This window comes from Propithecus coquereli, unplaced genomic scaffold, assembly GCF_000956105.1.
Source record: "Propithecus coquereli isolate 6110/MARCELLA unplaced genomic scaffold, Pcoq_1.0 Scaffold74, whole genome shotgun sequence".
Classification (NCBI taxonomy): Eukaryota; Metazoa; Chordata; class Mammalia; order Primates; family Indriidae; genus Propithecus; species Propithecus coquereli.
This window is the reverse complement of record NW_012153507.1, coordinates 4,275,160-4,290,529: the sequence shown is the minus strand read 5'-3', so window position 1 is coordinate 4,290,529 and position 15,370 is coordinate 4,275,160. Positions and strand designations below refer to the sequence as shown.

Genomic DNA, 15,370 nt, shown 5'->3' with positions numbered 1-15,370 from the left:
CATGTTGACTAATGTCTTGAATTATTTTTTTTAATTTGCCTTATGCTGTTTTCTGAGAATCCCTCTTTAGTTAAATATTAAATTAAAGCTTTGTGTAGTTTGCCATGGGGGTCATTTCAATTGGTTTTTAAGCAGACCGAGTCCTGCTTCCTTATGGATAGTATCAGATGAGCTGGAAAGGGAGACTGTGTGTAAAGTCAGACCAATGACAAATACAAGTCTCCTAGGCTTATGGCAGGATAAGAAATAAGAGAAAAAGCTCTCCTCAGGTCTGAAGGAATTAATGTTGGGCTTGAGGTAGATGGGTAGAGTGATCATATATCACAATCATTAACTTAACAATAATTTTTCCTTTAAACTTACCTATATTTTTAAAATTTTATTTTTAAAATTAATACATGTGCCTCAATCTCTTATTGTGAAAAATTTAAAACAACATATATAAGAATAGATAAAGTAGTGTAATTAACCTCCATGTACCTGTCACCTAGCTTTAACAATTATCAATTCATGGCCAATTTCATTTCATCTAAACTCCTACCTACTTCCCCCAACTTGCATATTATTTTGAATCGAATCCCAGATAGCATATCATTTCATCCATGAATATTTCAGTATGTATTCCTAAGAAATAATGACTCTTTAAAAAAAAGCTTTTATAAATATATTATTGTACCTAAAAATGAATTAGTAAAAATAATTTTTAATGTCAAATTTTCAAGTATCTCACAAATATAAAAAATCGTTAAATAATTCTAGTCAGGATCTAAATAGGGACCACACAGTGCAATTCATTGCGAAATCCTTTAGGTTTTTTTAAATTAATGAATTCTATCTCCATCACATTTTTAAAATTCCTCTTTTTGGTTTATTTTTTACTAAGAGTTTCCCACTATCTGGATTTTGCTGATTACATCCTTGACATGCCATTTAACATGTTTTTCCTCCATATTTTCTGTAAATTCGTTATTGAATCTAAAGACTTGATCAGATTCTTTTTTTTTCCCCCCCCCTCTGGTAGACTACTATATAAAATAGTGGTCTTCCATCAGGAGACATGTATGGCTGGGTGTCTCTGTATTTAGCAGCCATTGATGATATGTATTGTTTTTAAAATTAAAATATCACCACAGGCTACACTGTTCAGTTTGATAGCCACTAGCCACATGTGGCTATTGAACACTTAAAATGTGGCTAGTCTGGCTGGGCACAATGGCTCATGCCTGTAATCCTAGCACTTTGGGAGGCTGCGGCAGGATAATTGCTTGAGCCCAGAAGTTCAAGACCAGCCTGGGCAAAATAGTGAGATCCTGTCTCTACAAAAATAAATTTAAAGGAAATTTAGTCAGGCACAGTGGTGCACACCTGTGGTCCTAGCTACTTGGGAGGCTGAGGCAGGAGGATCACTTGAGCTCAGGAGTTTGAGGTTGCAGTAAGCTATGATCATGCCACTGCACTCTAGGGCATAAGAACAAGACCTGTCTCCAAAAAAACAAAAACAAAAAAAAATGTGGCTAGTCTGAATTGAGTTGTGCTGTAAATGTAAAAATATACATTGGATTTCAAATACTTTAGTACAAAACAAAAGAATGTAAAATCTGTTTATAATGATTACATGTTTTAAATAATATTTTGGATACATAGGATTAAATAAAACATTACTAAAATTAATTTCACTGTTTCTTTTTGATCTTTTACATGTAAGAAAATTTAAAATAACATAATAGCTTGCTTTATAATTCTATAGGACAGTGCTGCTATAAGACATGTGGAGGCCGGGCGCGGTGGCTCACGCCTGTAATCCTAGCACTCTGGGAGGCCGAGGCGGGCGGATTGCTTGAGCTCAGGAGTTCGAGACCAGCCTGAGCAAGAGCGAGACCCTGTCTCTACTAAAAATAGAAAGAAATTAATCGGACAACTAAAACTATATAGAAAAAAATTAGCCGGGCATGGTGGCGCATGCCTGTAGTCCCAGCTACTCGGGAGGCTGAGATAGAAGGATTGCTTGAGCCCAGGAGTTTGAGGTTGCTGTGAGCTAGGCTGATGCCACGGCACTCTAGCCCAGGCAAAAGAGTGAGACTCTGTCTCAAAAAAAAAAAAAAAAAAAGATGTGGAAAATGTTAGATCCTTGTCCCATTCTCCCTGCCTTTCATTCCTACTATCTAGAGGTAAATACTTTGAATTTTTAGTCATTTCTCTGCTATTTACTTCCACATTTCTAAGTAACAGACTTTTAATTATAGCATTTATATGAGCACTTACTATGTGCCAAATATGTTCTAAGCTCTGTATTTATGAAATCAATTCTCAGAGCAATCTTATTTTAGAGATGAGAAAACTCAGGAGTAGAAATATTAAGTAACTTAGTCACAGATCAAGTGAGTGACAGAGCTTGGTATTCTTAATACCTGGGCATCTAAGCTCCAAATACTTTACCATATTGCCTCCTCTGCTATGCTTTCCTTTCTTTTTTCTTTTCTTTTTCAATTGTAAATATTATCTAACTCCCTAGTATGGAAGATGAAGATTTTGCTTTGTCACCTAATTCCCCCTATTCTTCCCCTTCCTCAACTGTTCATAGACTGGGACTTTTCTCATCACCATTTAATTGTATAGTTTTTGTTAAATTCATATTCAGTATATATTGAATATACATAGATAACGCTTTTTTCTGTAGTGTACTATAATTACATTTTCTTTTAGGATATTTTTGTGTTTCTGGAAATAGTAATTGCTTGGTTGTAGTTTGCTGAATTTACTTTGTATCGTCTATTAATTTATCACCAGAATCATTTGCCATTTATTTATTCTCCAAATCACTCAGAGGGAGACATTCTTCCTGGAATCCTCATCCTCCAGTCTAGACTGACTACTCTGTCAGCCAAGGAGCACAGTTGTCATCAAAGAATTGATCATATTGGGACTTCTCTTTATCTTCTATCTATAGGTATCCAAGATCTGGGGGATCTAGGTCTTTTAATTAGCACCTCGTTCTTGTTTGAGAGTGTAATGTGTTCTCATCATTCTGAGGATGTTAGTTTAGATTTTTTTGGTTGTTTTAAAATTTTCTTTGTTCCCTGCATTAACACTACTGGTTGAGTATCCCTAATCTGAAAATCCAAAATCCAAAATGCTCCCAAATCCAAAACTTTTTGAGTGCCAACATGAGGCCACAAGTAGAAAATTCTACCCCTCACCTCATAGGATGAATCACAGTCAAAATGCAGTCAAAACAGAACTTTGTTTTGTGCATTCATAATATTAAAATATTATATAAAATTACCTTCAGGCTATGTGTATAAGGTATACATGAAACAAATGAATTTCATGTTTAGACTTAGGTCCCATCCCCAAGATGTCTCATTACATATATGCAAATATTCCAAAATCTGAAAAAAATCCAAATCTAAGACACTTCTGGTCCCAACCATTTCAGACAAGGGATACTCAACTTGTATATTCTTGAAGTCCCTTTTTACTGTTTGGTTTGGTCATAGTCTTTCAAGTTACAATCTTGCCTTAATTTTCCCAGGATCCTTCATATTTGAGAGGCACAGAGAAAGCTAATTGGAAGGTCTCTGTGTGCATGAGTAGGACTTTTCAGTGGTGAGCTTCATTGTAGGATGAGGCAGCAACAAAACTTTTTCATGGGCTATCTCTCCCACCCCTGACATCATTTTCTAAAGGTTTTTCTTTGGGGTGGGTCAATTTTTCCAGAGAGGAATCTTGTAGCTTTCTATCTCAGGTTATAGGAGCTAGGCTGTCAGGGTTCTTGGAGACAAATGAGAGTGGGGAATAAGGTTATCTCATTTTTCAGTGTTCAGAGTTTCACTCTACTTGTTTTCAGTAAGGGATCCACTGCCATTCCAGCCCCCCCACCCCCAGTGTTTAGCTAAAAGTTTCACCTGCCTTGTTTACCCATTAATGTTAAATGAATGCAAACAACAATTCAAAATATAGCTGCCTATAATCAGGTACCATATAATACAGATTCACACAGTAATGATGATGACAGCATAATATTAAATATTTGAAATGTTTTATCTGAGTTAATCTTCAAAACTAAACTGTGAGGTAGGAACTATTATCCTCACTTTGGATATACTTCAGCACATTCTGTCATTATAGTATCTTACTAAAACTTCTCTCCTTTTCCACTTTCTCTTCTTATCCTTGCTCTTGGAGAAGCTTACAGCATTGCAAAGTGGCAGTGACAAAATTATACTTTTCCACTAACAAATTGCTGTCCTTTTAGGCATTGAACAATATTTTTTACTGGATGGTGGGAGAAGCATTCTATTTTTCATTTGTCTTTAATAATACAAAATCTCTCAGATTAGCTGCTGATCCTACGTCTCTCCAGTATTCCTATGGCATATACATTCTAGATAGCACAAAGGCACATTATCACAGAATCCAAGAAACCCAACTGAGATCATAAGGCAGGTAAGAAAAATGGTGTGAATGAAGGAAACCTGAGACACTTCAAGTAATTCAGAATTCTGAGGCTGTCTGCTGTTGCCAATTTTTCCATGACATCTTCCTTCTATTCCATTATGAAAGTAAGTATATATAGCATTTGGAAGTATAATCTAGTTTTTCTCATACATTTCTAAAACTTTGATCTATCCTTATATTATCAAAGTAAAAGTGATACTCTCCCATGATTGAAGTAAAATAGTCACTTGTTAAATGATGTATTAAATCATACGCTATAGTTTTACATTTTGAGGACTCTGATACTGCAGACCTTGATGATGGTTTTTCTCTTTTAAGAATTTTGTTGTACAAGTCAGTGCAGTTTAAGAAATATAATTTGTTAAATTTTTATTTTAGAATAACAGTTACCTTTATAAATTTGATCTAATATAGAAAATATATTATTCTAATTTATTAACTCTTTGTTTCTTCAAAAAGACGTAAGTACAGTTCAGTGCTCTGGGAGGCCAAAGTGGGAGGATCACTTGAGGCCAGGAGTTTGAGACCAGCCTGGGCAATATAGCAAGACCCTGCCTCTGCAAAAAAATAAATTTAAATTTTTTTAAAAAAGATATTGAATTCAGTTATATTTGGGTAAACAGAATATGTTGTCATGTTTTTTTTCTTTTACTAATAGTACCAGTAATCCAAACTTGTTATAATTTTGTTTAAGTGTAGCCAAGTGGGGATAACAATAATTCTTATCCCATACGTATAAAAGGTAAAAATAATTAAGTGCTTATTTACGGACCAAATATATTAAATAAAATGTTAGCAATATTAAAGCCTACTGTTTTCCTCTCCCTTCTCCCACTGGAAACCATTCTGATTTTAATATTTATTATTTTCATAACTTATATATGTCCAGATGCCTAAATATTATTTTATATGTTTTAAAACTATATTTTACAGTATATGTTTCTGTTCTTTGCTTTCTTCCTAAATATTGTGAGAATCATCCAGGTTAATACATGTACCTCTCTAGTTTTTCCATTTTCACTAATCCTGTCATCAGTTTTGTCTAATCTGCTGTTAAACCCATATACCATCTATCGGGTGTTTAATTTCAGTTATTACATTTTTAAGTCCCGGGATTTCCATTTGATACTTTTTTGTAGTTCCCATTCCTCTGATAAATTTTTCAATTGTGTCATCTAAGTTATTGAATATATTAATAACATTTATTTTAAAGTCTGAAAACACCAAAATGTAGATTTTTCTGTGGATGTTTCTATTATCTTTTCCTGTTTTTTTTTTTTTTTTTTTTTTTGAGACAGTGTCTTGCTCTGTCTCCCCTGGTAGAGTGCTGTGGTGTCAGCCTAGCTCATAGCAACCTCAAACTCCTGGGCTCAAGCAATTCTCCTGCCTCAGCCTCCCAAGTAGCTGGGACTACAGGCGTGGGCCACATAGAGATGGGGTTTCGCTCTTGCTCAGGCTGGTCTCGAACTCCTGAGCTTGAGCGATCCTCCCGCTTCTGCCTCCCAGAGTGTTAGGATTTCAGGCGTGAGCCACCGTGCCTGGTCTCCCTGTTATTTTTTTAATCATGAGGTCCTGTTGACTGCTACATCTAGTATGTTTTCATAGAATACTGAACATTGTATATGAAAAATTGTAGGGATAATTCGTAGCTCCGGCTCAAGGGTCTACAAACTATGCCCCATAGGTCAAATCTGTCCTGCCACCCATTTTTGCCTTGCCTTGAGCTAAGAATATTTTCTATATTTTTAAATGGTTGAAAAATAATCAAAAGAACAGTAGTACATGGTAACACATGAAACTTACATAAAATTCAAACCCAAGAGGCTATAGTGTTATTGGAATATAGTGACACTTACTCTTTTATGTATTGTCTGTGGCTGCTTTTGTGCACAACAGTAGAGTTGAGTAGTTGCAACAGAAACCTAATGGCCACAAGACTAAAAGATTTACTGTTGCTAACCCCTGCTCTGGCTAGATAATAGTACTGTTCTCCAGAGAGGGTTTATTAAATACTTCTGGTAGACCCTTAGGTATCAAGAAGATAACCTTAATTCTTTCAAGGATTTTAGTTGATTCAAAGCTTAAGTGTGTGTGTGGTTGATCAATTTCCAGTTCACTTCTACTCTTAGCCTTTCAGGGCTTCCAACTGAAAGCCCGATATATTTACCCAGGCTCCTATTCCTTGATGGACTCAGTACTTCAGTACTGGTTCATGCTCTATAACTTTCCTTCTCCCTGAGATTATGGCTCTTCAAATCCTTTCTGCCTCAGGAATTAATACCTTTAAACATTAGATATATTCCCCTCTTTCCCCCATCAGAAATAGAAGTTCAAGGTGATCATAGCACATCCCTACCCCAGATTCTCCAGTGGCTTTCCATCTCACTTAGGAAAAAACAAGTCTTTATAGGTACTGCAAGAATGACTTACATGAATGAGGCTAAAAACAAATGTGTCCGAAGAGGCACAGACAAGAAAACACAGGTTTATTTGGCCATCACTGCGCTAGCACACTAACACATGTAGGACTTAACATTCCAAAGGAATATACCCATGCTAGTGTAATGACATATTTAGACATTTTTTTCTATTTTCATTATTTTTTAATTGAGGTATAATTACAAAAAACATTTTTAAGTGTTCATTTTAATGAGTTTTGACAAATGTATATACCTATGTACCAATACTTCAGTCAAGATATAGAACATTTCCATCACCCTAAAAAGTTCTCTCCTTGTCTTTTCTAGTTAATCTTCTCTCTAGAACAGCAACCACTGTTCTGGTTTCTATCCCCCATTAATAATATTAACTTTAATTTTTAAATTGCAAATTATATCACTACTGCGCTGGTTATAACACTGCTATAAGTCTTTGGATGCTGTTAATGTATTTTCACTGTTCAAACTTCCCCAATTTCTCTAGATCCCACAGTCTTGATTTTTTTAAAGGTCAAGTCTGCTTATTAAGCTACTGGCCTAGCTCATAGCCTCTTTGATGAATAGAAGCTGTATTAACACATATCATACATGATTAGGTAATACAAGTAACCTAGTCTTTTAGAATACTATTGAATTATACTAAACTACTTAAAAAATGAATTCCTAGAATTCCAACCCTTATATTTCCATAACAAGTAACATACATTATTTTCAATCTTCAATAGCCTTTGAAAGTAGGCAGGGGAGAGTGGTATTCTCAATTTACAGATGAGAAAAAGATTCAACAATTGGTTTACACAAAATCACCTTGCCATAATCAGTGGTACCAGGAATAGATTTTTATTCTTTTGCTCATTCCACTACCTTAGGCTGCATGTACACAAGAGAAGATCGAACTTGTATTCCAAAATTCAATTTCCTTATTTCTTCTCTGAAACTTCACAGGTTACCCATTCCTTCCATCCTCCAGCATAGTGTTGAGATCTGAAAATATACATAAAATAGTGCTGTAAACATTTTCTACTGCTTTATAAAAGAAGATTGATAGGAACTTTAGAGATAAATAATGCCATGGCTACTCACCATACTATTTAGACTCTAAACCTATTTAAAAGATTGTGTTGCATTTGAGTAAGATGAAAAGATAGAGGCTTTTAGTCTCACTATCCTGCCTTTACTGATAGTAATTAAAAGAAATTCTTAAATAGACCAATAAAAATGTAATATATATGAAACACTGAAATATACATTCATGAATCCATTTTCTTCATCTACACACCTATTAAAGCCCAGAGATATTGCTGTGTCCAGAGCCACCTTGCTTCTCACCCCAGCTAAACAAGAAAACACCAGACTGTCAGATTTGGATGGCTTTACTTCATCATACTTCTGTTTGAAGTCTCTTGGGTTCATCTGTAGAGCTTCACCTACCTCAGCCACTGAAAGAAAATGTTAAGAATTTCAATTAGATTTTAGATAACAGTAAATTATATATATATAAATTTGTATATAGATTTTAGATAACAGTAAATTGTATATATATATATATAAGATGTATATATCTCTCTTAATGAATCAGTTTAAGACACATGGCACTTACATGGTATATTGACAGACCCAGGGATTTTTCCATGCTCAAGAATTTCCCATGTCTCTCTAACATCAATTAACATAATGCTTTTTGAATTCAACAGATTTTTAAGTTCCTTATAAGTGACATCTTTAGAAACAGCAATACAAAATTTGTGGCAGCTTCCCTTTAGTGACTTTAAGCCTGGAAAAAATAAAACAATTTAGGCACTTCAAAGTGACATTGCTAGTAATAGCTAAAAAAACTAGGTTAAAAGATCCCTGCCCCCACTCTAGTCAGCTAACTATAGTTATTAGTCTTTTTACTTTAATAAACTATGTATTCTATGTATGTATTTTGTTCTGTGGTGTAATAAATATGTATTTGTCTCTGCCTCTGGTTCCTGACACAGAGCTCCCAAATCCCTTGGAATTTTCTGGGTAATAGATTCATTTGTTCTAATGAGGTAACTCTTGGTGGGCTCCTGGATAGCTTCAGGATGAGGGCTGGTCACCAGAAAGACCCAACCATGATTAAACCTTAGAACTCTCAGCCCCATCCTCCAACCTCCATGGAGAGGAGAGAGGCTGGAGATTGAGTTAATAATCCATCACGCCCACATGCTGAGGTCTCCATAAAAATCCCCAAACTATGGGATTCAGAGGGCTTCTGGGATGATGAAAACATCCATGTACTGGGAGAAGAGGTACCCCAGCTCCACAGGGACAGAAGCTCCTGTGCTTGGGACCCTTCCAGACCTCCCTCTATGTACCTCTTCATCTGGCTGTTTATTTGTACCTTTATTATATCCTTTAAAATAAATCAGTAAATGTGTGTCTATGAGTCCTGTGAGCCATTGCAACCCAAGAAGGGGGTCATGGGAACCCCCTAATTTACAGGTAGTCCATCAGAAGTATGGGAGGCCTGGACTTGCTACTGGTGTCTGAAGTGGAGGCAGTCTTACGGGACCGAGCCTTCAGCCTGGGGAGTCTGTGCTAACTCTGGATAGTTAGTTCAGAATTAAATCAATCGTAGGACACTCAGTTGGTGTCCATAGAGTGTTAGAGAATTGCTTGATGTGGAAAACCCACACGTTTAGTGTCAGAAGTGTTGTGAGTAGAATACACACACATCCTGACTCTGAACATCAGGATGCAGCCTGTCCTGCCCTGAATGCTTGATGGCTGGCCTTGTGCCAGCTCTATTCCACCCTTTCCAATCCCCTTAACTGGTGGGAACTTGTAAATGTATATTCACCATTTGGTAACTGAATTATGGAAATAATTTGTAAACCTTACCCTAATTCAAATAACAATATCAAAAAAAACTGTAGGCCAGCATTCACACCTATAATCCCAGCACTTTGGAAGGCCAAGGTAGGAGGATCAAACGAAGCCAGGAGTTCAAGACCAGCCTGGGCAACATTGCGAGACCCTGTCTCTATAAAAAATTTTTTAAAAAAAATTAGCTCAGTGTGGTGGCATGTCCCTGTAGTCCTAGCTAGTAGCTGAGGATTACTTGAGCCCAGGAGTTTGAAGTTACAGTGAGCTATGATCACACCACTGCACTTGAGACCCTGTCTCAAAAAAAAAAAAAAAAAATTATAATTTCATTTTCCCTTGCAAGTGAGGATATTAAGCCATATGTTAGATGTAGGGACCTTACATTTTAAACTACACTTGTAAGTACTTAATGTAATAGCTAATGGCACTGTTTTTATTTCTTCTGAATATAGTCATCCCTCAGTACCTGAGGGGGATTGGTTCCAGGACCCCCCAGGATATCAAAATCTGTGGATGCTCAAGTCCCTTATATAAAATGGTGCACTATTTGCATAGAACTTTAAATCCTATATACTTTAAATCATCTCTAAATTGCTTATAATACATAATACAATATAAATGCTGTGTAAATAGTTGTTATACTGTACTGTTTTTTAATTTGTGTTATTTTTTATTGTTGTGTTGTTAATTTGGGGTTTTTTTCCCCAAATATTTTCAATGCACAGCTAGTTGAATCTGCAGTTGTGGAACCCGAGGATCCAGAGGGCCAACTGTAATTGGTAATAATATGGTATTTGAAAATAGCCCATAAAATAAATCTATAGGTCCATACTGATATAAAGATATAATTGAATAAATAAATGGGGAGCAGGGACTGTTTTCCTTAATTTGGAATTCCAGCTGACAAATGTAGAAGGAATGATGGAAACAATCGTCAGGCAAACACCCCAGTAATAACTGTTGCAGGCAAGAACTACTGACAGATATAGATTTAGTGGGTGAAAGTATGATGGGAAATAAGGTAGTATCTGCTCATGAGATATTAATTACGAAGGGACAAACCTGAAAGATACCACATGAACCAGTCCTTCAAAGATGACTTCAGTAGGAGTAAGACATGTTGATAACATGTACCTCCTGATATGATGCACTGAGAAGAGCACAACATTACTTTAGTATTCTTGCAAAAAAATAAAAACAATGCATGCCCTGAATCTAGTCAGAAGACCTCAAACAATTTACAAAATAACTAATACTCAAAAAGTGTCCCTATCAAGAAAGACAAAGACCGTGGAACTGTGACAGACTGAGGGAGACCAAGGAGACATGACGATACAATGTATGATGGATCTGGGATTATAAAAATGACTATTAGTGGGAAAACTGGTGAAATACAAATGAAGTCTGTGGATTAGTTAATAGTATTATATCAATATTAATTTCCTGATTTCAATTGCATAATGTAAAATATTTATATTAAGGGAAGTTGAGTAAGAATAAAGGGAACTGTTTTACTTTTGCAACTTTTTTTTTTTTTTTAAGACAGAGTCTCACTGTGTTGCCCGGGCTAGAGTGAGTGCCATGGCGTCATCCTAGCTCACAGCAACTTCAAACTCCTGGGCTCAAGCAATCCTTCTGCCTCAGCCTCCCAAGTAGCTGGGACTACAGGCATGTGCCACCATGCCCGGCTAATTTTTTCTATATATTTTTAGCTGTCCGATTAATTTCTTTCTATTTTTAGTAGAGACGGGGTCTCGTTCTTGCTCAGGCTGGTCTCGAACTCCTGAGCTCAAACAATCCGCCCGCCTCGGCCTCCCAGAGTGCTAGGATTACAGGCGTGAGCCACCGCGCCCAGCCTTTTGCAACTTTTCTACAGGTCTAAAATTATTTTTTTAAGAGTATCCAAAAGATTCCAAAAATAAAATAGCAAAAAATATTGACAATTTTCATATTTTACAACAAAATGACTTCGATAAAAAGTAAATAATATGGTTATGCTTCAATTTTTATTTACTGTATTAAATATAAACTTAAATTGACTTAAGTAGAGTAGAACCAGCATAGGAAAAGGTTTAAAGGTCTAAGTCCAGAAAGAGACTCAGAATATTTATATGAGAATTCAGTATTGGCTAACAGTGACGTTTCAAATTAATAGGGAAATGATTTTATTCAATAAGTATGTAGGGCAACTAGCTAGGAGAAAACTTTTAAGCAAGCTGTTGCCTCATTCCTCATGTTTAAATGAATTCCAAATTTAAATCTAAAAGCTAGTATCTTAAAAGTACTCAGAAAACATAAATAAATAATTTAAATCTTGGGACAGGAAGCCCATTCTAAACATGGCAAAAGTCAGAAATCAAAGGTTTGACCTCATAAAAATGCTAAGTTTATATATGGAAAAAGAACAATTAACAATTCAAAGACAAGTAGCAGGCAGGAAGAAAATAGAAGAGACAAAAGATAAGTATTAATAAAATAGAGCTCATACAAAAAACTAACAAAAGGACAAAAATCTCCATAGAAAAATGATCAAAATATACGAATGGGGAATTGACATGAGAAATATAGATGGCCAATACAATGTGAAAAAGGGATTAGGGCATGGTGGCTCATGCCTATAATCATACCACTTTGGTACGCTGAGGTAGGAAGATTGCTTGAGGCCAGGAGTTGGAGACCAGCCTGAGCAAGAGCAAGAACCCCATCTCTACAAAAAATGGAAAAATTAATGTGTGTGGTGGTGCCAGCCACTTGGGAGGCTGAAGGAGGAGGATCCCTGGAGCCCAGGAGTTTGAGGCTGCAGTAAGCTATGATGACGCCACTGCACTGTAGCCCCAATGACTGGGCAAGACCCTGTCTAAAAAAAAAGTGAAAAGGTGCCCAATCTCACTACTAATTAAAGAAATACAAGATATAAAATTTTGTAATTTTGCCAGGTTTGTAAAAATTAAAAGGATTGATAATATCAAATAGTGGTGAGAGAATGAAGAAATGGGTAACTCTCGTACATTGTTGGTTGTGTATAAAGTTACAAACTTCTGAAGGAAAATTTAGCCATAATGTTTGAAGTATGCATATCATTTTTAACCTCACAATTTTAGGAGTCTACAGAAATACTGGTATGAGTTAATACAGATGTATATATGTATACATATGTTCACGGGCGGCTCTCTTTGTAGTACTGAAAAACAAAATAAGCTAGAAGTCCATCAATAAGGAAATGGTTATATTACAAGTGGTGCATTTATATAATGGAATATGTATTATTTAATGTAAGTTGTCCAAAATATAGTATTATATGAAAAAAAAAAAAAAACCTAGTTGAGAACATTGTATATAAACCTAAGGTTCCCAGACTTTCTGGGTTCACAATATTCTTGATGTCCTGGTAATTTTTTTGCAGTACCCATAGGCCAAAAGAAATGCCTAGCCGTTCCATTTATTAAGGAAAGAAAGCCAAAAAGTAGGTTACAAAAAAAGCATATCTTCCTATAAAAACCAGACACTTTTCTATTTTCTTTTGTCTTTCTCACTGATAGCAAAGTATGGAAAAATGGACAAATACCTATAATAGTTTAAAATACAGGTTTCCAGGCAATTCCACTCCTAGGTATATAATCAAAAGAACTGAAAAACAGGACTCAAATAAACACCTGTACATCAGTGCTCATAGCAGCAATTATTCACAACAGCCAAAAGGTGGAAAAAAACCCAAGTGTTCAACAGATGAATGGATTAGCAAAATACGGTGTATATTTACAATAGAATATTAGCCGTAAAAAGGAATGAAGTTCTGACACATGCTACAACATGGATGTACCTTGAAAATATTATGCTGAGTGAAATAAGCCATATGTAAAGGACAAATATTGTATGATTCCATTTATACGAAATATCCTGAATAGGCAAATTCATAGAGACAGAAGGTAGGTAAGAGGTTACCAGGAATTGGAAGGAGTGTTTACACTTAGTTTCGTATTTGTAAAATGGGAATGATATCACTTAATCCTTTAGAGTTGCTGTGAGGTTTAAATAAAGTAATACATATACAGTGCAATCAATAAATACCTATTTCTGCCTTTCCTTCATGATTTATACACACTGTTCCTTCCGAAGGGAATATCTTTCTCCCTCATCTCTACATGGAATGCTCTTATTCTCCTTTAAGGCCTGGTTATTAATAAATATCACTTGTCACCTCTGCTTTAATCTAACAGTTTCACTTCTAGGTATCTATTCTACTAATAGTAAGATATTTGTACAAATACACAAAAGTGGCATGTACAATGATAATTATTAAACTGTTTATAATAAAAAATTAGAAACCAAAATGTTAATCAATAGATGACTAGTTAAAAGAGTTGTAAGTGCCATGGAAAGCTTGTGAATACCTAAGTGGGAAAAAAATTACAGAAAAGTATGCACAGATCAAATTTTTATGTATAGTATTTTTAATGTGCTTTTACTTCTGTATACTCATAGAAAAGTGTATAGAAGGGTACGTATCAAACCATATCTGGGAGAATAGGAAAGGGAGGATGTATAAAGGAGACTAATGCTCTGCTTTATTGTTTGTTTTAATATAACAAGAATATAATTATGTAATACTAGCATAATTTTTAAAGTGAAAAAGACACCTTTCTCTAATATTTTCTCCAAGTCAGCTAGAGTCAGTTGTTCTTTCCATTGTAGTGTCACTCGACTGGGTTGGGTGTGGTGATTTTGACTTGGGTCTGTCTCCCCCAGAAATGGTGACGCCTGAGCTGCAGAGGCTGTATCCCTAGCAGGAGGCCTGGCAGAGTAGGTGCTCAATAAACGATTATTAATGATTAAAGGTAAAACGAAACAATTTGCATAGAAAAGCACAGCGTAAACTACAGAGGATGTACCAACTGTTTAGATAGGGTGAGGGAGGGGGAAGGTGGCGCTGTGTTATGCCGGCCCCTGTACCTGCATCCGCAGAGAAAATCTGATGCTGAAGGAGAGAGGAAGCACGTAAAGCAAAAAGAAGGGCCTGGAGGCCTGCGCTGAGTTCTAGATCCAATGCGCCCACTAACCACTTTCACTTCTCTGCCCTCATCTGTAAAATCATGCGCGGTACTTTCACAGCTCTAACACGCTATAACTCTGGGTGGCTGTTTCATCCAGCGACCAGCACTGCGCTCTAGTGGGTCGCTGGCGTAACTCGCAAGGCGGGGCTCGTCACTACGTCTCTCCCGGGCAGGGACTGGCCATCTTGCCCGCTCCTCTGAGTTGCGATTTGACCTTCATGGCTCAATCAAGCACCACTACCAATAGAAATGTCCTCCCACACGAGCTCCCTGGAGCAAGGTTTACCTCTCTCCGTGCGTCCCCAAGAGCAACCCCAGGTTCTGGTAGCCGCAAATCTGAAGTAACAAGAACTGCAAGCGGATGCTACATTCCCAGGTATCAAGAGTAATGGGTCTGACTTTTAAATGAAGTTTAAAGAAACGAGCACCTCCACAAATGCCATCCCTTGCCCCAAGGTTAGGCGCTCTCCTTTCTCCCAAGGACTACCACAGCTCACCGCAGGGTGCAGCCTCCACAGACCCGATGACCGCCCTGAGCCCGGTCCTGAGCAGCAGCCGGGGCAGCACCAT

The 15,370-nt window shown here is 36.5% G+C and overlaps 1 protein-coding gene across 1 annotated transcript; it reads right to left on the bottom strand.

Moving 5' to 3' along the window:
- Positions 1-7,624: 7,624 nt before the first annotated feature.
- On the bottom strand, positions 7,625-15,370 carry TSTD3 (thiosulfate sulfurtransferase (rhodanese)-like domain containing 3). The gene is made up of 4 exons (XM_012661844.1): positions 15,298-15,370; positions 8,497-8,670; positions 8,176-8,335; positions 7,625-7,880 (listed from the first exon to the last, which is right to left on the bottom strand). The coding sequence occupies exons 1-4, from the start codon at positions 15,368-15,370 to the stop codon at positions 7,817-7,819; spliced, it is 471 nt and encodes a 156-aa protein (XP_012517298.1). The 3' UTR covers positions 7,625-7,816.